Genomic DNA, 27,219 nt, shown 5'->3' with positions numbered 1-27,219 from the left:
CCCGTGGTGCATTAAATCTTTTATGACCCCCTGTGATATTTGGATGTAAAATTAGACGTCTTGTATTCATTAACTAAGATTTGATCCCAGAGTAAAGCTGCATTATAGATGAAATAATCTGAAAAAACTCAATTAATGTAGTAAACAAACTTGTTGGTGTTTACAGCCGTCGACCCTCCTCTCATATTTACCCCTCGAGCTCTGCTGAACCTTTATCCATCTGTGTTGACGACTTTAAGCTCTCAGATCAACAACCCTCGTCATGTGTGTGTTTGTGTTCACTCACTACATGGGCACAAGTTCATGAATAAAGCTAGTGTGTGTTCTCACGCGATCACTGGATACCAGCTGAGTGTTATGTACTCTTTTCATATGTGCTCTTCTGTCCGTCAAACGTCTTCTAATATTTCCTTCATCTGTGTGTTTCCTCTCTTTGCAGTGGAGCTGGCTATGATCATGGACCGCCTGTATGGTGGTGTTTGCTACGCTGGCATAGACACAGACCCTGAGCTGAAGTACCCCAAGGGAGCGGGGCGGGTCGCCTTCTCTAATCAGCAGAGCTACATTGCTGCTATCAGTGCTCGCTTTGTACAGCTGCAGCATGGAGAAATCGATAAACGGGTGAGTGGGGAGAAAAGAGAGCTCAGTGTTTTTGGAACCTCCCCTCTGGGTCCCCCCTTCTTTCTTCATTTGTCTCCCTCCCCTGCCTCACTTCCTGTTCTGCTTCCCTCACTCTCTCCTCCCCTTTGCCCCATTTCTGAGTCGTACTCAAAGAGGGAAGGTGTTTCTAGATTAAATGAAGGAGTGCCAAACGCAGCCATGTACACAAATTGTTAGTGTTTAGATGCAGAAGATGTGTAGGAGGGGAGCACAATTCAAATCATTGTTTATTCATGCACATGAGCAGTTAATGTAGCAGCATTTGTCCCGAGTCCAAGCTTCAAGAAAACGTTTCTCACACATTTAGAATGCAGCCAAAATGTAGAGGAAGAGAAAATCCTTTAGAGTTCCATTCAGATGATCTTCAAACCAGATGTCCAGAGTTCCACTCCGAGTCTCATCAGCTTACTGTGTGTGAGGAGAGACTTTAGGGACTTAAAACTACAGCGCACTTGTGTCATGTGTTTACACTTTGCAGCTAAAGCTATCAGTGGCTTACCCACTGCTGTCATCAGCCAAGGAATTACAGTCACACAGCTCGCCCAGTTGTCTGTAATCGACTCAAACATTATTCATATTTGCACAATGAAGGTGAGTGAGGAGCAGAAACTGAACAGAAACATAAAAAGAGGAGAGAAAACGCTGGAATAATACTACGCTGCGTCCTCATTTGCATAATTGGTGTGCAAATTTAGCAGACTGAGTGCCTTAGTGACATTCACTTGCTAATAGCAGAGTCCCTTATTACTGAGGAGTTGGAGAAGCATGTGAATGGTGTCGAGTACAATCTGAGAGAGGAGTTTAAAATCCACAAATGTCAACATCTGAAGTCACATGCTCTTCTGTAACAGCGCTCCATGACTGTGCTATCTTGTTCCTTTTAAACCCTGCGCGGTGTTAAACCTCAAACTGGTTCTGTTTTTTGTAGAGATGCTTGAGGGAATTATTTTGGTCAGTGCTGACTTCTCCTTCAATTACTCACGGCGGCTTCACAATAAAAGCCAGCGCGTGTTTTTGCTACTTGAAGTCTGTAAGTGTGAAGAAGGAGCAGTAAACAGTGAGACGAGTTGAATTAGTTAAAATAGAAGACAGGAAGTAAAACAGATTACAGGCGTGCATCTTAATCTTGGGAAGTCTAGAACCGCTAGTTTGAGACGTTGTTTCATTGGATTAAGGGATCTCTGCAGACCTTGAAATGCACCAAAAGAGGGTCCAATTTAAAGCTCCTGTGTGTATCATATTTGATACATCAGTTTTTGAGACCTCTACATCATCAGTGTGATATATTTTTAACCTGATGTATACAATCAGAGACATTCAGTGCACGGATAATCCACCAGGTGTGAGTAATTCATGCACCACACTTGAGACATCCAACATGGCAGCTGTGGATCAGAGACCCACTCGAGGTTTTTCAGATATTTTTACCAATTTTGAAAAAGTTTGGATAAAAAAAACTTTCAAATTGTGCCTGAAACTTAATTTATAGTCAAACCGTGTTAAGAATGTGTGTATCAAAATTGATACAGCAGGTATATAAGGACATCTGTTATCATAATTTTATTAAATTTCATACATTTTGCATTCCAAAAAGCAACATACAGTCTGTTTATTATTTAAGAACATGTTTAAATGACATAATTAGGTTTATTTAGAGAAGAAATTGAGATATTTATAACATATTGTGTTTTTATATATCCAACCTGCTGTATCATGATGATTGATGACTGGTTGAATGTTACAATGGCTCCCTAGTAAATAATAATCTTTTGTTCATTGATTTCCACTAAAAAATTTAACAATTCAGAGAAGAAATTTACAATAGGTTCGTTTTTGTGCCGTGTAGTGGATACAAAATATGTATGACCAGGGTTCCCACGTGTCCTGGAAAACACCTGGAAAATGGGAGAAAAAGTAAAATGTCCTGGAAAATTATTCCAACAGGACTGCGTGCGATCTGACACGGTTAAAAAAAACACATACACTTTCAACATTTGCGGCCATTTTTGTCATTCAGTTCTATTTGGTTCAATGTAGTCACTGATCCTCTGATTATTATTATTATTTATTTATTTCAGTAAGGCAGCTTCCAGATTCCTTTACTGGCTCTTTTGTTTTTTACTAATTTTATATTTTTTGAGAGAAGAGAAAGCTGAGATGAGAGTTGCCCATCATTGTTACTTGGTTGCACTAATAAGATGCTGTACATCTGTGGTTGCATTATTCTATAATCAATTTGCCATAATTTTTAAGCATGTAAGAGATGATTTCATGGATAGCCATAGACTTTCAATGTAGACTTCCACTGAGAGGAACATATTAGACCAGGGGTCCCCAAACTTTTTCCTGTGAGGGCCACATAACTTTTCTCTTCTCTGATGGGGGCCGGGGTCAGTTTGTAACAGAAAAGGTGTGACGATCGCAGGGGTGCCTAAACGTAACATTTATTGTTTTCCAGAAAGCCACACATAACCAAATATTAATAACCCTCTCTGGGATCTTCACAGAAAAAAGTCAGGATATAAATAACACTATTTGTGAAATAAATAATAACCATATAACCGTCTCTGGTAGGCTATTGTTCAGGGGGCCGGGCCAAATGTGGAGGCGGGCCGTATCCGGCCCGTGGGCCGTAGTTTGGGGACCACTGTATTAGACTATTTAGGAACTAAATTAGGAACTCAATTTAGACTGTCATACGAGCTTGATCATCACTGAAAATGTCCTGGAAAATGATCTCTGGAAAAGAGTGGGAACCCTGATGACGTTGTCGTGCAATATGGAAAAAAAATATTTCTGTTTGTAATTACTTTTGCAAAAATTTGAAGGAAACTCGATAGGTAAAAATCTTGTTTTTATGTGTTTTAGTTTGTTTGGAAAATATGAAACTTTGAGAAATACATTTGCAGCAAAATACCTGATATATCACATATGATACAAATTAAAACTCATACATGAAAATTTATGTTTAATTTTTTTTTTTTTATTATTCATCAGAGGGTCCAATAAACACTCCATTTTCAAAGAGTTAGAATTTTCTGGCAATTACTTGATGGTCCAGGCTTTACAGGGTTAAGCTGGTTATGAATCAGACTTTATATCATATTAATCTCTTTATGATCCACAAAACAAACAAAACAACAGAAACACAGACGTAAAGATTGAGACAGACACTGACGGCTACTAGCAGCACTTCATCCTGCTGCTGGTTAACATGCCTCACAAACAGGCTGTTACTGGGACAAGTGTGTGTGTGTGTGTGTGTCTCTGTCTGTGTGTGTGGGGGTGATTATTTGAATAATCGTCAAATAGATGCCAATGATTATCCAATAGTGTTTCGTCTTGAAATGCCCATCCATATTTACAAGTTGATGTGTTAACTCCCTGCAGGCTCATGTATTCATAAAGGACTGTCTTTTCTCTGCAGGTGGAAGTGAAGCCATATGTGCTGGATGACCAGCTGTGCGATGAGTGCCAGGGAACTCGCTGCGGCGGGAAGTTCGCGCCCTTCTTCTGCGCCAACGTCACCTGTCTGCAGTACTACTGCGAGTACTGCTGGGCGGCCATCCACTCCCGCGCTGGACGAGAGTTTCACAAACCCCTGGTGAAGGAGGGAGGTGACAGACCCCGTCACATCTCTTTCCGCTGGAACTGAGCGGGCCGGTCAGAGAGGGAGAGGCAACAGGGGAGCAGGAGGGCAGGTAGTGCAGGAGTCGCAAATCATTGTACAAATAAATGCACTTTTCTGTTGCTGGTTCCTTTTTGCTCTACTTTCACTGAACCTTTTTCTCGTTTTTTAAGTTAATATATATCTATATTTTGAAGATAGAAAAGAAAACTGGAATTATATCCAAATATGTCCAGCAAGGAAAAAGATGTGTAACATAATTTTATTTATGTGTTTGATTTTTTGAAATATTTTTATTAGTTCTCAAAAAACATATATAGGAAAGTTTGAGGTGTGATATGGTACTCTGCTATTCAATTGGCATATTTTTCTAAGCTATGTATTCTATTTTAATTTTTGATACCAGAAGCCCCCAGAAAACACACTTCATTTGACATTTTGATTGACTTCTTTTGTAGCAGAGCTGTTTCTTTTCTTTGATCCGGTCTCCGGAGCAGAAGTCGACGACGACGCGGCGGCGGCGGTGGCGGTGGCGTGTCGTCGGCTTCTCGCTCTGAGAGGTGTTTTAACTGAAACAAGAGGCTCCAGAGCAAATGTGAATTGAAAAAGGTGTTGCTAAAGAAGAGTGCACTTATTTCCAATTTAGTGCAGATCCAGTGTATGAGACCCTTAGTAGTTAACCAAAGCTGAATCTCAATGTACTTTGAGGAGCAGAGAGGGGCCCGCTGTAGAAAGAACTGATTCTTTTCCCTCCCTAATCAAAATGTTTGAACCTCTCTCGTTATGATTTCCCAGATCATACAAATGTTTTGATGTTACTTGAAGAAAAAAAAAAAGAAACCACGACGAAATTTTCTGCAACACATATTTGGGTTTTGATCTCCATTTTGACATGCAAAAACTAATACCTCAGACTCAGCTGCTAATGTGCCGAATACAGTTTAAAAAGAGAGAACGAAAGAAAGAAAACATTATCACCCGCTAGTGTTCTCCTTTCCTTAGAACTCTAATCAAAGGGAAGTGATGCAACAAGCCGAGTGTGATGTGACTGGCACAGTTTTGTACTCACTTGCTTCATCACCTCCTTATTTTTGTAATCAAACCCAGGGTTGTGCCGGGGACAGAGAAGAGCATCGTACAGTATACAGCGTATTAGGGGAATGTAAGGTAGGGAGGCTATACGAGAGCGAGAGACACACACAGAGAGAGAGAGAGACAGAGAGAGAGAGAGAGAGGCCAAGTGCTACAAAGATAAGTCCAGCCCCACTCCCCCCTCCTCATGTCTGCCTGCCGCCTTCTGATGCTAAGCTAGCAGCTAACAGAAAGCAGGGCCTTTTTTTAAAACAGATGGAAAAACCTGCACACAGTGGGGCCTGGATCCAGATCTTTCGGGACTGAGGTGAAGGTAACTCCTTTGAGAGCACGCTGTTCAAGTAGCCGCCTTTTTATTGCAGTTTTTTTAAACGGGGAAAAATGCCTGTCTTTGATAGTTTTTTTGTTTTTTCTAGTGCATTTGTGCAATTTCTCCCAAAATCTTGAATGAAAAAAAAAAAAAGAGTTCTACTTCGCATCCGAGAGTCGGTCACATTCAACGAAACGAAACGAAACGATGAAAAAGTTTGTCTGCTTTTTGGAATTGTCAGCACACATTTGAGTCACGGAGGGATCTGCCCTTTCGGCGAACCCCCTTCTATGTTTTTCTCCTGCCAAGCTTATCCAACTCAGCATCCAGTGTTTTTGAAGCATAAATGAAGATAGTCTCTGCAGTGTGCTCTACTACTACACACTCGCTACCCACATGCAGTTCGCTCTTTGTAACAGTCGGTTGTACCCAGTGGTGTTTGGGAACCAAAGATGGCTGTGCAGTAGTGGGTCATACTGTAGCTCATTTCTTATTTAGGTTTTTACTCATATGTTCCTTTCTCATTTCTTCAAGGACATTTTTTTTATACATATATTTTTTAAAATCTGTCACTTCTACCCAGTTTTGCTTAACTGTCAAGCCCAGCAAACCAAAGATTGGCCTTGAACATAATATATTTATATATACATATATGTTTGACGATGCAGTCAAAACCCATTAAAACACCAGTGGAAAGAGAATAGGGCTTGTAGGCACACACACACACACACACACACACACACACTCAAGGCCTCACACTCTCCATCACTCAACATGGAGGTGCACGCTGGTAGCCACTAGTTCTTTTTATCTCAGATAGGTCTGCGTGTTCGGAAACAAAATCAACAAAGTGCACATTCACAACGAAATTAAAAAACTAATCCTCACATTGGTTTGACTTTCTCAGTCGCTCAGTGTTAACCTACTAGCCGAGCATTTAAACATGTCAGGGAGTTAGTACAGAAACTTGATTATTATTACACACTAGTGAGAAACGTATCCTCATATCGGCGGGTGTCGCTGCACCAGTTTTTTGCACCCTGGACATTAGTTTTGTGGGTGCGTTTGGGTGAGCATTTTAGAAGTTAAAACACTTTGTGAAGAATTTGCTGTTAAATGAAAAAAAAAGATTATTTTATACATGGCCTGCTGATTTTTGGTACAGTGTTTTCTAGCTAAATTATTTTGTCATGCACATATAAACATTTATTATGCACTACTTTTCTAAATATTTTTTCTTTTTCCAACAGTCATTTTAGGCACATTTTTCACAAATGGGGAAACTCCTTTTTGCAATACCTCAATTTTTCACATTGTGAAAGGTAGCTTTTGTACTTTTGTTACTGAGAGATCTGCATATATGGAAATGTTCATTTTAAGAAAAAAAAGTTGAGTGATTTCAATATATATTATTTTCAATTATGCTTTTTATACATTTCAGTGCTGAGGAAACTTTACAACTAAGTGTGCACTTGTGTTGATGCGACTTCAGAACTGCAGAGGAGAGACCAAAGTGTATCGCTCTCTTGGTCTTGGCTTTCTCGTACACTCGATGTGTTTCCAGTCAATCTGGTCACTTTAACAGCATGGCGAGAATTTGAAAAAAAGGAAAAAAAAAAAACAAGATGTAATTTGAAATCGATGTTAATGTCTCTAAACATGGCTATTCTAGTTGGAAAATGGTAACTTCTGTCTCGGTTTCCTCTCCATAGATGGAGTATAACTTATTATAAGGAGAATGCAAAATTCGGTTCACGCGTAACGCTGAATCTCGTATCACAAGAATGGATGTTTGATGTTTAGATATTTTAATATTTGAAAAAAAAAGTATATATATATTCTTGAACTTGCCAACTAGCACCTATTGTAATCCTTAGCATGCATGACATAAAAAGAGAAAATGACAAGTACATGAATTAGCTATTAAAATTAATTGTTGTGGTGTGCACCAAATGTTTCTCAACTATTAACTCGTTAAGGACAAACCCCCCCAAACCCAGTCTCACCTCACCTCACCCCCCCTACACCTCCCCCACCCTCCCCTCCCCTCCCCCACGTGTTGATCTCCTCGCTTCCCCATTCGCAGACCTCTGCAGGATGCACATGACAGAGAGCTAAGACGAGAAACAAGACACAAACTTTAAATCGATTTGGCAGTGCAGGACTTTGAGCATCCTTATAATAAACACTGTTTTTCAAAAAGACTTGAGAACTCATCCCCGCTGTCTGTCGAGGTGATCTTATATAGACCTATCTGGAGGAAGGGGAGCTTAAAGACTTGAATGTGGTAAATGTTGCAAGTTAACTTCAAGTTGTTATGTGCAATACTTCTTTTGAACCTTTTTCCAGATAAAGACTCTTTGCAATGTAATTCTTTAATGCCATTTTTAATTGCAGACATTTAATTAAAGAAGATGTTAATATGTTTTTCACAGTCATTTTCTACTGTTATTGTAATCCTTTTCATGCTGGTGTTTGTAAAAAAGAAAAGAAATCAAACTATTTGTACTAATATAAATAATTGAAGTTATTTTTAAAACATTAAAGGTTTTGTGCTCATTTGCTTATTTTGTTTATTTTAAGCTACTGTGATTGATTGCATTGTAATTATTAGGTCAACAATGTATTTAGCTGTTTATTGGTATATTTTTAATTGGAATGTATAATTGATTTTTATAATTTTGATCAGATTTTTGTTATATTTTTGAGGTGAAGCTTTTAATATGTTAAAGTGTCTAGTTTTTACTAATTGCTATATTGTGCTCCACAATATATGGTTCACATTTTCTGAAGGAAAATAAATATTTAAATATTTGTCTGTTAATGATGTTACTTAATGGCAAGATTTCAATAGTTTTTAACTGTGTATGGGAAGGTTGTTGTATTTATTAATAGCATTTTTTACTTAAGATATCACCTTAATTTTTATTGTCATTTCACTTTATAAGTTCCTATTTTTGTATTTTCCTTTCTAATTAAGTTATGTAATACGGATATGTCCATATTTCTAGGAGTTGGTCTGTAGAAGTGCTAGTGAAACGAAAAAGAAAAATCTAATGTTATTTAATTGTTTGCAGCCAACTATTTATAACAGTATGCATAATTTTTAAATATTTGTAATGTGAAATGTTGAATGAAATAAATCTTAACTGTGATGAATATTTGTGCTGTCTGCTTTTTTACATCGCATCTCTGTTGTTGAGTGCAGTGGCGGTTCTAGACCAATTTTACTGGGGGGGCCAGGCTGGGGCCAAGGGTGTTGTCAGAGGGACACATTCAACCCTGACAAAAGAGACTGAGAACAAACTGGCAAAACATCAGTGCATCCCTTTATACTAGACATATATACTACTGTGCACTATATCAACATGCAGACTGACAGCAGCTGTTTGGATGTTTACACTCAACATGAGTTCCTCAGTGCTCTAAGGGACTGGAACCAAGTGCCACACGCATGTGTTCCGCCTGTAACATCGGCGCCATACCGAAGCTTTTTTTATTGTATAATATTTGTTTGGTGTGGAGGGGGGGTCACAGGGGGGTCCAGGTTCAGTTTTACAGTGGCACTGGCCCCTGTTGGCCCCTCCCCAGAACCGACACTGGTTGAGTGAGTTACCATAACAAAGTAGATTTATTGAGGATCATTTTTGGGGGGAACTTTATGGAAGTAAATCAGTCTCATCAGATTTTGAATTTCTTTAAGCCTTTGAATTCCTAACACTGAATTTTTTTTGGGGTTGGGTTCAATGTGAGACGATCAATTGCTGTTCCCTCGGTAAATCAGCTGTTTACATTGAATTTTGACTTTGAATTTTGGACGTTGAAAATTAGCACTTGAATTTTTAAACATTGACTTTTTTTTTAAGTTATATTTTTTGGCCTTTTTGCCTTAATTTTATAGGACAGCTGAAGAGAGACAGGAAATGTAGGGAGTAGAGAGTGGGGGAAGACATGCAGGACCCCTACGACGAGGACCGTAGCCTCTGTATGTTGGGTGCTAAGACCGCTAGGCCACCAGCGCCCCCTACATTTAATTTTTGACTCTGAATTTGTGAACATTGAAAAATAAAAGTGACAAATACTTGTTGAAAATTTGAAGACTTAAACTCAATGACAAAAAAATTCAAATACATAATTTAAATTAAAAAAAATCAGAGTTAGGAATTCAAAGACTTAAAACATTCAAAATCTGATGAGACTGATTTATTTCAATAGAACTTATTACTTTTACTCAGTGGTGGACATGTCTTCGTGACTTAACTCAAAGTATAGATCCTCCTGGTCAAATATTACTCCAATACAAGTGAAAGTTGTTACTTGAGTTAAAGTCCTGGAGTACTTCCTTTTTAAAATACTTCAGTATTCAAAGTACTTTTTGAAATATCTCTAAACATATTTTCACAAAGCGTGAGTGTAGTCAGGAATGCATGGGTGAACATTCTGCTCCGTTCTGTTTGTCTAGAAAACATGATTTCATATCTAAAACGTCTACCATGAAATATAAACTAAGTTACTACAAGCACAGACAAGTTTACAATGTTCATCTGGAATCAAACCAGTGTGTTAGCTGCAGACCTCCACATGCTTACTCAGGTTAGATGCTGATGTTTTGTTTGTGTGGTAAACAGATCAGAGATTTACAACAATACAAACAATCATTCTTTATTTCAAAACCTCACACGTGGGTTTAAAATACGGCCGTGGTGCTCAGGTAGAGAATCATCATCCTTCTCAGTCATAGCCATCATCACCACGACTAAATGAACGGACTGATCTGAAGAACGTTTGATCTACGCTCAACCGAGGTACGGCTACACCACTGAGACAAACCAAACACAGGTACACCAACAGTTTACGGTCTTTGGGATCTGATTTCAGAAGAGAAAATTCATCAGCTGACTTCAAAGATGAAGTAGTGAGTAACTAGAGCACTGATAGAAATGTAGTGGAGTTAAAGGATATTTGTCTTTAGTAAAAGTTTGTCCTTGTTACTTTGTCCACCTCTGGTTACCGTCAGACTTCTTACTGTGTTAGTATCTGGTTGTTAATAAAATAGTTATTTAACACACAGTTTGAAAGACGTGATTCACCACGGTGTTGACCCACTGAAGGTCACCAGAACCAGCTAAAGACCTCCCTCCGGTCTCCAGCTCCCCTGCTTTCTTTCCTGGGTCTAGTTTCCACCGTCACTCCTGTTGTTCCACTCTGCCAGGAGAGAAAAAGGCCTGAAGGCAAACTTCTCCCACAACCTGAAAGCTACCAACAGCCGGAGGCAAAAACAAAATGCTATCCTCTCTGTCTGTTTTGATTACAACTTGTTTGGGCAGTAAATAATGAACGCTTCAATTTCCCAGAAGAGCTTTGCGTGTGGAAGATAGAAGTGAGTGAGCTTATCTAAACTCTGGTGTCATTACTCTACAGCTTTAACTTTTTACCTTTAAAATACTCATCATAATGACAACTCTGAGTATAAAAAGGAGAAACATGCAGTGAATTGATTCAAGGGCTGTTCTAGTGTTTATGACTAAAACATCCAATGAGTCTGGTTCTGTTCGAGATTTCTGCCTGTTCAAAGTTTTCCCTTACACTGTTACAGAGTACTTGTGCTTTAGTGGAATAATGTTTGTTCTCTGTAAATTGAACATAGACTGGCTAAATCATGGTCAACTACCTTAAAGAGCTCCCCCTGGTGACTGGCGGCAGTCTACGACATAGCCACGCCTCCTCCATTGAAACAGATGGAACATGGGACAGACTAGAAAATATAAAATACACGTCAAATACATTTCTCTCAAACATGCTTCGGTGAGGAAAGGAGCTATTGGCTGTCCTAAAAGTCGGTAGAAGGGTTAGGGTTAGGGTTACAATTAGGGTTAGGGTTACGATAAGGGTTAGGGTTACGATTAGGGTTAGGGTTAGGGTTAAAATTAGGGTTAGGGTTAGGGTTAGGGTTACGATTAGGGTTAGGGTTAGGGTTACAATTAGGGTTAGGGTTACGATTAGGGTTAGGGTTAGGGTTACGATTAGGGTTAGGGTTACGATTAGGGTTAGGGTTAGGGTTAAAATTAGGGTTAGGGTTAGGGTTACAATTAGGGTTAGGGTTAGGGTTACGATTAGGGTTAGGGTTAGGGTTACGATTAGGGTTAGGGTTAGGGTTAGGGTTACAATTAGGGTTAGGGTTAGGGTTAGGGTAACAATTAGGGTTAGGGTTAGGGTTACGATTAGGGTTAGGGTTAGGGTTACAATTAGGGTTAGGGTTAGGGTTAGGGTTACAATTAGGGTTAGGGTTAGGGTTACGATTAGGGTTAGGGTTAGGGTTACGATTAGGGTTAGGGTTAGGGTTAGGGTTACGATTAGGGTTAGGGTTAGGGTTAGGGCTAGGGCTAGGATTAGGGTTACAATTAGGGTTAGGGTTAGGGTTACGATTAGGGTTAGGGTTAGGGTTACGATTAGGGTTAGGGTTAGGGTTAGGGCTAGGGCTAGGGTTAGGGTTACAATTAGGGTTAGGGTTAGGGTTAGGGTTACGATTAGGGTTAGGGTTAGGGTTAGGGTTAGGGTTACGATTAGGGTTAGGGTTAGGGGTTAGGGTTAGGGTTAGGGTTACAATTAGGGTTAGGGTTACGATTAGGGTTAGGGTTAGGGTAACGATTAGGGTTAGGGTTACAATTAGGGTTAGGGTTACAATTAGGGTTAGGGTTACGATTAGGGTTAGGGTTAGGGTTACAATTAGGGTTAGGGTTAGGGTTAGGGTTACAATTAGGGTTAGGGTTACGATTAGGGTTAGGGTTAGGGTTAGGGTTAGGGTTACAATTAGGGTAAGGGTTAGGGTTAGGGTTAGGGTTACAATTAGGGTTAGGGTTACGATTAGGGTTAGGGTTAGGGTTACGATTAGGGTTAGGGTTAGGGTTAGGGTTAGGGTTACAATTAGGGTTAGGGTTAGGGTTAGGGTTACGATTAGGGTTAGGGTTAGGGTTACGATTAGGGTTAGGGTTACGATTAGGGTTAGGGTTACGATTAGGGTTAGGGTTAGGGTTAGGGTTAGGGTTACGATTAGGGTTAGGGTTAGGGTTAGGGTTACAATTAGGGTTAGGGTTAGGGTTAGGGTTACGATTAGGGTTAGGGTTAGGGTTACGATTAGGGTTAGGGTTACGATTAGGGTTAGGGTTACGATTAGGGTTAGGGTTAGGGTTAGGGTTAGGGTTACAATTAGGGTTAGGGTTAGGGTTAGGGTTAGGGTTACGATTAGGGTTAGGGTTAGGGTTAGGGTTAGGGTTACAATTAGGGTTAGGGTTACGATTAGGGTTAGGGTTACAATTAGGGTTAGGGTTAGGGTTAGGGTTAGGGTTAGGGTTACGATTAGGGTTAGGGTTAGGGTTAGGGTTAGGGTTACAATTAGGGTTAGGGTTACAATTAGGGTTAGGGTTACAATTAGGGTTAGGGTTAGGGTTAGGGTTAGGGTTAGGGTTACGATTAGGGTTAGGGTTAGGGTTAGGGTTAGGGTTACAATTAGGGTTAGGGTTACGATTAGGGTTAGGGTTACGATTAGGGTTAGGGTTAGGGTTACGATTAGGGTTAGGGTTAGGGTTACGATTAGGGTTAGGGTTAGGGTTAGGGTTACGATTAGGGTTAGGGTTAGGGTTACGATTAGGGTTAGGGTTAGGGTTAGGGTTACAATTAGGGTTAGGGTTACGATTAGGGTTAGGGTTAGGGTTACAATTAGGGTTAGGGTTACGATTAGGGTTAGGGTTAGGGTTAGGGTTACGATTAGGGTTAGGGTTAGGGTTAGGGTTACAATTAGGGTTAGGGTTACGATTAGGGTTAGGGTTAGGGTTACAATTAGGGTTAGGGTTAGGGTTAGGGTTACGATTAGGGTTAGGGTTAGGGTTAGGGTTACAATTAGGGCTAGGGTTACGATTAGGGTTAGGGTTAGGGTTAGGGTTACAATTAGGGTTAGGGTTACGATTAGGGTTAGGGTTAGGGTTAGGGTTACGATTAGGGTTAGGGTTACGATTAGGGTTAGGGTTAGGGTTACAATTAGGGTTAGGGTTAGGGTTACGATTAGGGTTAGGGTTAGGGTTACGATTAGGGTTAGGGTTAGGGTTACGATTAGGGTTAGGGTTAGGGTTAGGGTTAGGGTTACGATTAGGGTTAGGGTTACAATTAGGGTTAGGGTTAGGGTTACGATTAGGGTTAGGGTTAGGGTTAGGGTTACGATTAGGGTTAGGGTTAGGGTTAGGGTTAGGGTTAGGGTTACAATTAGGGTTAGGGTTAGGGTTAGGGTTAGGGTTACAATTAGGGTTAGGGTTACGATTAGGGTTAGGGTTACAATTAGGGTTAGGGTTAGGGTTACGATTAGGGTTAGGGTTAGGGTTAGGGTTACGATTAGGGTTAGGGTTACGATTAGGGTTAGGGTTAGGGTTACAATTAGGGTTAGGGTTAGGGTTACGATTAGGGTTAGGGTTAGGGTTACAATTAGGGTTAGGGTTACAATTAGGGTTAGGGTTACGATTAGGGTTAGGGTTAGGGTTAGGGTTACGATTAGGGTTAGGGTTAGGGTTACAATTAGGGTTAGGGTTAGGGTTACGATTAGGGTTAGGGTTAGGGTTAGGGTTAGATATAGGGTTACGATTAGGGTTAGGGTTACGATTAGGGTTAGGGTTACAATTAGGGTTAGGGTTAGGGTTACAATTAGGGTTAGGGTTAGGGTTACAATTAGGGTTAGGGTTAGATATAGGGTTACGATTAGGGTTAGGGTTAGGGTTACAATTAGGGTTAGGGTTAGGGTTACGATTAGGGTTAGGGTTAGGGTTAGGGTTAGATATAGGGTTACGATTAGGGTTAGGGTTACGATTAGGGTTAGGGTTACAATTAGGGTTAGGGTTAGGGTTACAATTAGGGTTAGGGTTACAATTAGGGTTAGGGTTAGGGTTACGATTAGGGTTAGGGTTACAATTAGGGTTAGGGTTAGGGTTACGGTTAGGGTTACGATTAGGGTTAGGGTTACGATTAGGGTTAGGGTTATGGTTAGGGTTACGATTAGGGTTAGGGTTACGATTAGGGTTAGGGTTATGGTTAGGGTTAGGGTTAGGGTTACGGTTAGGGTTACGATTAGGGTTAGGGTTACAATTAGGGTTCGAGTTAGGGTTACGATTAGGGTTAGGGTTAGGGTTAGGGTTATGGTTACGATTAGGGTTAGGGTTAGGGTTAGGGTTACGATTAGGGTTAGGGTTACGATTAGGGTTAGGGTTAGGGTTAGGGTTAGGGTTAGGGTTACGATTAGGGTTAGGGTTACGATTAGGGTTAGGGTTACGATAAGGGTTACGATTAGGGTTAGGGTTAGGGTTACGATAAGGGTTACGATTAGGGTTAGGGTTACGATTAGGGTTAGGGTTAGGGTTAGGGTTAGGGGTTAGGGTTAGGGTTCCGATCAGGGTTAGGGTTAGGCTTAGGGTCTTTTGAGGGTCATAAGAACCTTTATTTATGTAGCACCAAATCCCAGCAAATGTTATCCTCAGCAGGTCTAGACCGTACTCTATGTTCTATTATTAACAAAGACCCAACATCAAGACCGGATCAGATCCAGTCCCATCTTCCAGACAGGACTCAGTCTGATCTCATCTTAATCCACCATGAGCAGAGCACTTTGCAGCATTTAGCAAGTTACAGTGGCAAGGACAAACTTCCTTTAACAGGCAGAAACCTCCAGCAGGACCAGACTCATGTTAGACACACATCTGCTGAGACCGTGTTGGAGAGAGGGATAGAGGGAGATGAGGAGAGAGAGATGACAGTAACTAAACCAGATAATTTAGTGCTCCACTCATTAAGGCTATATCTCTGTTTACATGTTGTTTGTATTTTGGAATAGACTTAAAACTCCCCTGTTCCCTTCTAAGTCCTGTGTACAAAACATCTCATGACAAGCCTTCGGTTCAGTTTCGGCTCACTCCCAAAAAACACAATTTCTCACCCCTACTACAAACTGTGGATCCATGAAAACTAGACATGCACTCCAACATTAGAGGCTGACTGGATCATGTGTTGTTTTCTAAGATTCCAGGAAGAGTGATTCAGCTAACGACTCAGTTACACCACCAGCTGGAGGCGTGCTGCACTGAAAATGAGCACACATTGAAATGTCAGTCAGTGGACTTGCAAAGGCATCTTTGATTCAGCACAGAGCTCTTTAATATAATGTTTAAATTATTGTTCAAACCTTTCAGCTTGAATGCAAACTAATTGACATCGCTTCATGGAAGAATACAGAAGAAAATACTTCCAGTAACATCGATGTTGGATAAAGGAATATGTATTTTTCAAGAATGAAAACACAACATGGCAGAAGGAAAATTTTCATTAAAAAAAGGGTTTGCTAGATAATTTTAAGAGATATTTTTTTGTATTTAGTTCCTCTCTTTCCCCTGTCCTTTGTGGGATCATTGTTTGCCTCTCCTGTGTTCTGTGTGTTTCTGTGTCCCTGCGTTTCCTTGTGGATTTAGTTTTTAGACATTTAAGTAAGTTTTGTGTATTAAAACAAAATCTGCACTTGGGTCCTCCTTAATTTCCCTCAACGTGACAAAATCAAAGAACATGTGACTGAAGTGTGAGGAAATGTGTGTTTAAAGACACTGGTGTTTTTGTAAAGACACAGATCAACCTCTCCTTGACAGATTTTAAGATTATTTTATTGTTTTTTAAATCTCTCAATGGTCTTGCTCTTTCTTCTTTATCAGATTTGCTTTTATCATATGAGCCAGTGAGAGCCCTCAGGTCTTCAGGTAGTGGACTTTTAATGGTACCAAAAGTAAGAACAAAGACTCACGGTGAGGCAGCCCTTTTATTATCATGGCCCACGTCTGTGGAACACTCTACCTGAAGATCTGAGGGCTGCACAGAGCATCAACATTTCACCTTACTTTATTTATTTATTCATTTTAAGTATAGCATCTTATTTTCTTTTAATGGTTTAATATTTTAGTGTTTTATTATCTTTGAAGTGTATTTTATTTTGGTGAGTTTAATTGCCTGTGTTGAGTTTTAACATCTTATTTTACCTCCAGTGTTTCCTCAGTAAGATGTAATGAGTTTTTTTTTTTGAATATTTTATTTTGCTTTTCAAATTTAAACACAAACAGAAAATAGACTTATCCAAAGGACAGAAAGGAAGAGAAGGAGGCCTACTGTATGAGAGGAGTTAATATTACAGAATAAATAGGCAGTAGGTAGTTCCAAAACAATGATAAAAAAAAAATAGAAAATCAAAAGAAAATGATAATTTATAATAATAAAAAAAAAAGTTACAAAAATAGACGAGAGACAAAAATGAATGAGAGCGTTTTCTCAGTTCGTTCAGCAAATTCTTTTTTATTTTTCATTTATTTATTTATTTTATTTTCATTGTTTTTATTATCATTGTTGCACATATTGTGTTCTTAACCTTAGGATTGTGGTTTGGGTTTGGAGTCGGGGCTGGGGTTGGGATTAAGATGGAGGTGGTCTTTTTATTTTTATTTTCATATATATTTCATTTGTTCTATTTTAATTTGTTTTTTTATGTACAGCACTTTGTGTTACAATGTCCTTGTATGAAAAGCGTTTTATAAATAAAGTCTGAAGTCTGATAGATCAGCTGCTTTGCACTCAGACTGTGTGTCACACATTTAACCACCAGATGGCGCTGCAGGACCAGAAGAAGCATTTTAATTTATGAAGTTTCATGTTGCTTTGAGCAATATAGGAAATAATACGTGTCTCATTTATTATTACAGGGAATCTTCTTTTAATTCACATTTAAAACTTATAAAATGTTGATTTAAGTTTATATATCCCATGCACTAACTGAGCTATTTGGATGAAAACATGAAATTAAAAATCTATAATTAAAATATTAAATCTATCACATTAAGTATGTTTTTAATAACAATTGACTGTGATAAATAATGCTTTGTAATGGGACATACTTTGTGATAACACTGAGTATTATATGATTTGATAAACTGCACACTCCCACCCTCCTGACCCGGGTGCAGGAGTTTTCGTGCATCCCTCAAAGGCATCATTCATTCGGCTTCGCTTTGGCAAAACAAACGCGACTCCCGAAAGGAACAAAAATCCCCCCTAGCGGCAGATCCAGAGGCTCGTTGAAGCAGCAGCAGCAGGAGAAGCAGCAGAAGCAGAAGAAGAGTCTGTGTTTGGATCTGTGGATTAGGGGGTTGGGCTGCCCGCTGGTAGAAAGAGAACCTGCCGCCAGACTCCCACTTTGTCTCCGGCGGTGCAGCGTTGCTTTCCCGCAGCAGCATCAGCAGCAGCAGAGACACCGCAGCGCAGCCTCCAGCCTCCAGCCTCACCTGCTCCTCATCTGTGAGTCTCCTCCGAGTCTGTCAGACACACACACTGCTGCAGCACACAGGGAACGGACGGACAAGGACGACCGGCTGTAAGTTTCTCCTCATTCATCCACATTTTGATGTTTTTACGCATGAAAAGGAGGAAGGGTTTGGAACTGGAGCAGGTTTGTTTTGCTGTTTTAAACTGGGGAAAATAGTCCAGCTGAAAGAAGATGTGCTTTATTCTTATGAGTGTTTTCATCTCCTCTGCTCTGTATTTAAATATGTCTTAACAAAGCAGGACTTCACTGTCATGCATTCATATTCAGTGCGCACTTTTCAGCTACAGTCAAGTTAAATCATCACAAATAATCAATCACCTCTTTGAAGTAGAATATTCTCACATATCCTTTTCTGCCTGTTTTAATTGACCTGAAAGAATGAGAGGTAAAAAAAAAACCATCCTTTCTCCATCACCTCCTCCTCCATTCCTCCATCCAGGAGCAGTCTTCAGGGAAATAAGGGACTATATTAAAGGTCGGTGAAGATGGTGAAACTGGGGAGTAATCTTCAGGACAAAGGGGCCAAACCTGTGAGTGTGGAGGATGGCTTTCAGAACGTGCCCCTCATAACTCCTCTGGATGTTGGCAGCCTGCAGAGTCAAGCACCTGACAAGGTGAGCATCATGGGCCCCTGTGTATATATGTGTGTGTGTGTGTGTGTGTGTGAGAGAGTTTGCCCGCTTGTTTGTGCATCTGTCTGTTTTTTCTTAATCTCCTTCTGTTTGTATTTACTGAGTGTTGTTGACCTACCTCGTCCTCGAACCCTCTTCCCCCCCCCCTCCCCCTCCTCTATAAAATTACACACACCCACACACACACTCTCGCTCATTCACACATTCATTCATCTCAGCTGTCACCCGGCCGTGTCCTTTGTTTTCCAGCTGAGATTAGGAGACAGATTTGGTGCCAGACAGACTGTCATTTATCATCTCGACATCCCATAGTAACTGCACCGCCGCTTGTTAATCCAGTTACCATGGAGGCAGAGCAATGATTGGTGTCTCCATGTAGGTTTAGTCTAAGAGCTGCACTGATTGCACATTATGAAAATGAATGCTGTTAGACAATAGGTAAGCTCTGTGATGCTCCTTTTGAAGGCCGGCCTGTGATGAGTCCATTATGTGACCGTGTTTGCTTTAATCCGGCGTCACAGTGACAGTTCACATGAAGCTATATTTCTAACCTCTGATGAATCTGCAATCAAATAACTGCTCCATGAGGTTAGCTTTCACAGTTTGAGGAATAAAAGGATTATGTAACACCCTCTCTGTGATCGAGCTTATGACTGGAGTCTAATAGGACGATCAGTGCAGCACAGTTTTACAGCTGCTTAATATTAATGTCCAATAACAGGGATTTCCTCTGGGAGCAACAACCGCAGAACAAACTTCTCTCCAGGCTCGCAATCAGACTTTAGTTAACTTTTTGAAGGCAGTGTTAAACTGTAAAGCCCTTCATGCCCACGGGCGGTGTAAGGGATAATGTAAAGTGGATAAGTGGTTCTGCAAATCAGAATCCATGCAGGGTGAGCGCGACGCCGTCGGGGCTCTGCAGGAATATTTATGTTAACATTTCTGTCCTCATCCGGCTCTTCTTCTTCTTGATGCACCTTTCAATGCTACAACTTTTAACATTCCACTGAATGACTTTATGATTGACACCTCAGAGATGATCTCACTCACCAGCTCTGCAGCTGCTGCCTGGATTGCAGGACAGGATCTTGCTCTGCTTTGCCCTCTCAGAGATGTTCGGGACCCAGAAGCTCCTCAGGCTGCTCTCACATCTCAGCCTGAGGAAGCTCAGTCATTAATTTACAACTAACAAGACAAGAAACAGAAACTAGATTTTATCTTAAAGTTTTTTTGTGGCATTTTTTTTCTTGTTGCAATTATTGATAGGAGAGCTGAAGATTTGATTTTTATGTTTCTTCAATTGCTGTAAAGCACCAGCTTGAAAAACAAAGTGGATCACTCTGCAGCTAAAGTGACTGATATTTCCCTTTGGAGGTGGAGACCAAAAACAGAGCTAAAATATGGACTTTTTTTTTACTCTGAAATCTCCTGCTCACAACATTTAGAGAGGAGCCAAGAATATTCAGACTTTTAAAAGTATATTAAAGACACATCTATTGAGTCTGGCATTTATGTAGATTTTTTAGAGAGAGGCATTGTGGGGAGGAGAGAGCGAGGGAAGACATGCAGCAGAAGGTCAAGGCCAGGAAACGAAGCAGCGACTTCTGTGACGAGGACTGTAGCCTTAGGGGCGCTTAGACCAAGAAACCAGCTTTATGCTGCAGTGTTTGCTAATTAAGGAAGCTAACTGAATCATAGACCAGCCTTAGGCGGGAACTGATTTCCCCACAGTGTCAACAGGCAGAGGTGAGATTTCTCAGAACTCATTTCATGCAATATCATGAGATGACAAGATCTGGACAACCTGATTTAATCAATATGACTTGTAGCACCGTTGCCTGACAGCAAGAGGGTTCTTGGTTCGACTCCCCGGTCAGGCAGGTGCCTTTCTGTGGAGAGGGGTCCAGCTGCAGACCTCCACTCTCAGCCGGCTTAACGGCTCCTCCACCCTGAACCGGATGCTCCCCTCCATCATAGGATGGAAGTGGCGTAAACCTAATCCTCCTTTGCGGTCTCAGCTGTCTGATAGGCTCCTCCACCTTCAGCTCCTCCTCCTTTATCGTCGGATGGAAGTCACACGATAAATATGCCTGCCTAACGTAAAACAACGTCTTGAATGTTTAGATATCGTAGCATTAGACAATTAGCACCACTCTCAGCCGGCTTAATCCTGACCTCACTTCCTTCTGACGGAGGAGGGGATCTCAGAGTGGAGCCTGCAAGAGAGTTGGCTGAGAGTGGAGGTCTGCAGCTGGACCGTCTTGTTTCTGTGTGGAGTTTGCATGTTCTCCCTGTGCATGTGTGGCTTCTCTCCGGGTACTCCGGCTTCCTCCCACAGTCCAAAAACATGCACACCAGGTTAATTGGTCACTCTGAATTGCCCGTGAAGATAGGTTGATAGGTTGGCGACCTGTCTTCTGCCTGTTGTCAGCTGGGATAGGCTCCTCCCCCCTGTGCCCTGAATGGGATAAGCGGTCAAGATGATGGATGGACTTGTGTGATCAGGTTTTCTCTGCCATCACTTTTGCTGTTGAGAACTAATTTAACATATTATGGGGTTTTGACCAATCAGAATCAAGTATTCAACACAGCCTGGTAGTAAATTATAATAATTACTGAACAGTGGATATCTCTTGAATTAAATCAGTCAAATGATTCTTGAATATATAGCGCCAGTTAACGACAAAAGTTATGTCATGACACTTAACAAATAGAGCAAGTCTACTCTTTGCAATATATAATTCACCTAATTCAACCAATAATGAGTGAGCACTTTGAAGTGCCTACTTTTAAAAACCTGTCTTTAATATGCAGTAACCCTGAACAGAACCAGACTCATTGGTGAACAGCCATCTGCTGCCTGAGACAGGGAAGTTGAAAGGAAAACTTGAGAACTGTCATGAACTGAAGCGCTCTTTGTCATGAATGGGGACACAGTTGTACACAACAGGTCTTCAATGAAGCCACTGTGGAAGTGTAAACGATTAGCCCTTGAAGTAATCACTGCAAACATCTTGGACATAAAGATTTTCTGCTCCTCTCAGTTCAGTACATATAAAAGTGAGGATCTAATCTCTCGCTGAGCTGCTTTCATGTCAGTTCAGTAGAATCAGGTAACAACATGCTGCTGGGTAGCCAAGGGCAAAGAAAGGATGGAGAATGAATTATTGAGTCTCTCTAACAGTCGCTTAATCCACCAAGCACTGCCTGGAAAGCTCACTCATTAACACAATATATCTTGACAAGACTGCAGGAAGTCGCTGCCTCCAGCCAAGACCCAGTCCAGCACTTTGTTCAGCGCTGAAACCGGAAACTGTCATTTTCAGGAAGATGGATTAAACAAGCAGATGTTAGGAGAGAGCTCCACGTCTGCAGGAAGGGAGCTTTTATTAACTTTAACTAAGACATACAAGCTGTTCTCCCGTATGCTAGGCCAGGCTTTGCTCCCCACTCTACGGAGCTACAATTTGGAATACAGATCTCAGGTCTCAGCAGATGTGTGTCTAACATGAGTCTGGTCCTGCTGGAGGTTTCTGCCTGTAATCTGGTCCAGCTCTTAGGTATGCTGCTATCGGTTTAGACTGCCAAGGGAACTGACACACCGGGATCCTATCTTTCTATCTCTCTCCTCTCCCTGTCTGTCTCTTACTTTAACTCTTCCTGTCCCATTAAAGTCCCTAACCATAGACCTTTCTGGAGTCCCTGAGCTCCATGAGTCTGGTCCTGCTGGAGGTTTCTGCCTGTTAAAGGAAGTTTGTCCTTGCCACTGTAACTTGCTAAATGCTGCAAAGTGCTCTGCTCATGGTGGATTAAGATGAGATCAGACTGAGTCCTGTCTGTAAGATGGGACTGGATCTGATCCGGTCTTGATGTTGGGTCTTTGTTAATAATAGAACAGAGAGTACGGTCTAGACCTGCTCTGTTTGGAAAGAGTCTGAGGATTACATAGTTGTGATTTGGCGCTTTATAAATAAAGATTGATTGATTGATCCACTGTTTTAACTAATGGATCCCAGATACAAAGACAGGCAAGCCTAGTAAATAAGACACCTTTTGAATGCTGTAACTAGTCTTTTGCTACATAATTAATTAAGTATAATAATTAATAGTGCTGAAGGATTAGGCTCAGAACAGCTGATTTCTTTCTTTATTATTTATCTAAAGTATTTATTACAGACACTCAAGTAAAGACACAGAAATAATGACAATACAATAAGAAAGAAATTGACAAAAACAGAACTAAACAAAAAATTAAATAATTATGTAATCATAATAATAATAATAATAATAATAATAATAAATAAATACATAATTTAAATAAATAAATAATAAGCCCAGTTGCCCAATCAGGATCTGAAATTTGTTTTTGACTTCTGCTCTTTAGCTATGTCTTCACATTTTAGAGGTAACATTAAATCAAAGTTGTGAATTGGAATAAAATTGTCAGATTTTTTGAAAGCAAGTCTCAACCTTCTGCTAACCAAATAACCAAACACAACAAACAATCATTCTCTTCGTGAATATCTTGAACGCTCCCCAAAAAAACATGAAAAACAAAAAGAAGCATGTAAAGATGGTGATTTGTGGGGCCTTTAAATATCTTTATGTATGTCAGAGACAAAGAGTTATGGACCCGTGTTACATGTTCTCTGCCCTTATAAAACCAGGCTGTGTGCTCTATTTAACAAGAGGTGATGTCACATGATTCATAAGATGGGTATCCAATTTTCAGATCCATCTCCTCAAGTGGTTTTATTGTTAAGGGATTATAGGAAACACCAAAAATAGCCTCTGAAAAGCAGCATTTTCTGTTTGAGCTGATAGACACACACACACACACACACACACACACACACACACACACACACACACACACACACACACACACACACACACACACACTACAGTACAGCCTGATGCCTCGGTGTGTACTCTGCTGAGAGAGGCACAATGTCTTTCAATTTCATATACCTGTTAACAGGGGAGGCTTGTCATTCAGAGCACACACACACACACACACACACACACACACACACACACACACACACACACACACACACACACACACACACACAGCAGAACACACATGAAGGGTTGCACTATTCACCAGGGAGCTTGCGTGTGTTGTGATAGAGTGTGTGCACAATAGGGATGCTGTGCCTGTGTGTGTGTGTTTGTGTGTGTGTGTGTGTGTGTGTGTGTGTGTGTGTGTGTGTGTGTGTGTGTGTGTGTGTGTGTGTGATTGACAGGTCAGTGCTGTCAGCAGCCATCAGTTCATAACATGACATTCATAGAGCTGTCAGTCATTTTACACTGATTAAATCACTCCCACTAGACTGGAGAACATGGCTACGTTTACTGCACTCAAAGCTGCCGCTGAGTGAGGTTAGACACACACACACACACACACACACACACACACACACACACACACACACACACACACACACATACACCCAAAGACACAGACACACACACATCACCATGGCAGTGCACTGTGTGGTTGCTGTGGGGTGATTTAGCCTGATTGCCTGAGCAGGTATGGAGACAGGGAGAGAATAACCTGGATAAGGAATGATTCCTGCGATACACTCAGAGTTATCATCGTTGACATTTAAAGGAAAGAGGTCAGACTTCTCGGCTGGCTGTTTTGTTGACTATCAGTGAATTTTTACATGCCTCGGGAGACTTGCTGTTCCTTGTTGCTTTTGGATACACTGCCTGACAGCTGATTTAGATTTTGTATGCTGCACATTTACTCCCAGGGCTAAAATATTGTCCCTTCAGTCTCTGCAAGTCGTCCATTCTTGGAGGTATTAGAGGAAAATGGCTCTTTTTTTTTTATATCACCATGCAGATATGGATGAGTCCATTTGTTTTTACACGGGACAGAGTGGGAGTTGTAAAGGTCAATTTGCTGCTAAATCTTTAAACGTGTCTCCAGCTGTGAGGGTGAGAATTCGTCTCTCTGGCAGGCGATGCATGAACACAGCAGAGGCTAAGAGAAATAATAATGAAATCTGTAATTAGATGTCAGAGCAGGGGAGATGTTAATGATGGCTATCATACTTCAGTTGATGTAGTAGGATTTCTGCACACTGGACGTGGACAGAGGAGTGTGATCATTCAGATATAGAGATCACACTGTTGTGTTCTTTTACAATCCAACGTGTGGGCATCTCTTTAACGACTAATTCTTGTTTCATTAGTCTCATTTAAATCAATCAATCAAGCTTTATTTATAGAACTCCTTCATACAAATCAAATGCAATTCAAAGAGCTTTACAGCCACTGAAGATAAAACAGAATTGGATTTAGAAGTAAAGACTAATGCACAAAAAATTGCAATAAAATATATATAAATAAACAATAAAGGGAAAAAAGTAAATAAATGACTAGGCAATAAAAAAGGTATAGATAAAAGTGAAAGATAGATAAATAAATAAAAATAGCAATACAAATTATTAATATAAGGATAGAAATTTAAGTGTTAAGAAATACTAAAAAATAGAATATAAAAAATAAATAAAGTGACATTAAAATGTTAAATTATATGTATTTACTTTTTAAAAACCTACACAGAGGCCAGATGAAGTAGATGTGTCTCTAATTTACTTTTAAAAGTCTTTATATTCCTGGCTCCTCTCTCTAAATGTTTTTAGTTTTTTAGCTCTGTTTTTGGTCTCCACCTCCAAAAGGAAATATCTGGCTCAGAAAAGGATTTCAAAATAGAGACTAATGCAAAAAAAATTACAAAAAAAAAATGTGTATAAATAAACAACAAAGAGAAATAGTTAATAATTAAGTAAATAAATGATAAACAGTTAAGACAATAAAAAAGACAAAGATAAAAGTTCAAGATATACAAAAGCAGTTTTTTAGTTTTTTAGCTCTGTTTTTGGTCTCCACCTCCAAAAGGAAATATCTGGCTCAGAAATGGATTTTAAAGAAGAGACCAAAGCACAAAAATTGCAATAAAATGTATCAAAATAAACAACAAAGGGAAAGATAAAATACTAAGATAAATGAAAGCACTATGAGTAAAGCAAATGAGTAATTAAATAATTCAAATTAAAGCGTTAAAAATAAATAAACAATAGAATATTAAAAAATATATAGTGACATTGAAATGTTAGATTATATGCATTTATTTTTTAACAATCTACATAAAAGCTAGACTAAATAGATGTGTCTTTAATTTACTTTTAAAAATCTCAATATTCCTGGCTCCTCTCTCTAAATGTTTTCAGGTTTTTAGCTCTGTTTTGGTCTCCACCTCCAAAGGGAAATATCTGGCTCAGAAATGGATTTTAAAATAGAGACTAAAGCACAAAAACTGCAGTAAAATGTATAAAAATGAACAACAAAGGGAAACAGTTAAGTGAAATAAAAACAGCAAAGATAAAATACTAAGATGAATGAAAGCAAATGAGTAATTAAATAATACAAATTGAAGCGTTAGAAATAAATAAACAATAGAATATTAAAATAATTATGAAGTGATGTTAAAATGTTAAATTATATGTATTTATTTTTTTAAAAATCTACATGAAAGCCAGATTAAGTAGATGTGTCTCTAATTTACTTTTAAAATGTTCAATATTCCTAGCTCCTCTCTTCAAATGTTTAGTGTTTTAGCTCTGCTTTTGGTCTCCACCTCCAAAGGGAAATATCTGGCTCAGAAATGGATTTTAAAGTAGAGACTAAAGCACAAAAATTGCAGTAAAATGTATAAAAATAAACAAAGGGAAACAGTAAAGACAATAAAAACGGCAAAGATAAAATACTAAGATAAATTAAAGCACTATGAGTAATTAAATAATACAAATTAGAGCGTTCAAAATAAATAAACAATAGAATATTAAAGTAATATAAAGTGACATTAAAATGTTAAATTATATGAATTTATTTAAAAAGAATCTACATGAAAGCCAGACTAAAGAGATGTTTATTTAATGGCCCTGTGAGGAGTTTTGAACTGGCTGAGAAACAGACTGAAAATGATACTGATGCCTCTTTATGACCTTCAATAGCAAACAAGTCCATCAGCAGCAACACTGATACCTTCTCTGTTGTCATTTTTAATGCCTGAAACCACCCTGAGGGGGTAGGTGTCAGACCAGATGATGGACATCTTGCTTCAGAAACAGCCTTTATTTGACTGTTTTCATGGAAAATAATCACATTGCCTGATAAAGTTAACTGTTGAAGACAACAGGATGAGGTTTTTGTTGAAAACACTACTTTTGCATGTATAGGACAAGAGATAAAAGGTATCGCTTTGTCCACAAGGGGGCGCCAGAATCGATACAAAACAAAAGTTCCTCACAGCAGCTTTAATTTACTTTTAAAAGTCTCAATATTCCTGGCTCCTCTCTTCAAATGTTTTCAGTTTTTTAGCTCTGCTTTTGGTCTCCACCTCCAAAGGGAAATATCTGGCTCAGAAAAGGATTTCAAAATAGAGACTAATGCAAAAAAAATTACAAAAAAAAAAAATGTGTATAAATAA

The 27,219-nt window shown here is 39.7% G+C and overlaps 2 protein-coding genes across 2 annotated transcripts in view; both read left to right on the top strand.

Annotated features, from left to right (window-relative positions):
- The window catches only part of cpeb4b (cytoplasmic polyadenylation element binding protein 4b), a 53,585-nt gene extending 44,736 nt beyond the window's left edge, over window positions 1-8,849 (top strand). Inside the window, exons 9-10 of the mRNA XM_034683689.1 lie at window positions 440-621; window positions 4,088-8,849. Of these exons, the coding sequence (XP_034539580.1) occupies window positions 440-621; window positions 4,088-4,315 (410 nt within the window). The 3' untranslated portion in view covers window positions 4,316-8,849. The remainder of the gene's footprint in view (window positions 1-439; window positions 622-4,087) is intronic.
- An 8,898-nt stretch (window positions 8,850-17,747) lies between these two features.
- nsg2 (neuronal vesicle trafficking associated 2) overlaps window positions 17,748-27,219 on the top strand; it is a 73,649-nt gene continuing 64,177 nt past the window's right edge. Inside the window, exons 1-2 of the mRNA XM_034682999.1 lie at window positions 17,748-18,126; window positions 18,518-18,692. Coding sequence (XP_034538890.1) covers window positions 18,564-18,692 — 129 coding nt within the window. The 5' untranslated portion in view covers window positions 17,748-18,126; window positions 18,518-18,563. The remainder of the gene's footprint in view (window positions 18,127-18,517; window positions 18,693-27,219) is intronic.

Source organism: Notolabrus celidotus, chromosome 5 (genome assembly GCF_009762535.1).
Source record: "Notolabrus celidotus isolate fNotCel1 chromosome 5, fNotCel1.pri, whole genome shotgun sequence".
In the NCBI taxonomy this organism is placed as follows: Eukaryota; Metazoa; Chordata; class Actinopteri; order Labriformes; family Labridae; genus Notolabrus; species Notolabrus celidotus.
Note: the sequence above shows the minus strand (reverse complement) of the source record. Positions and strands in the feature narration are given on the sequence as shown.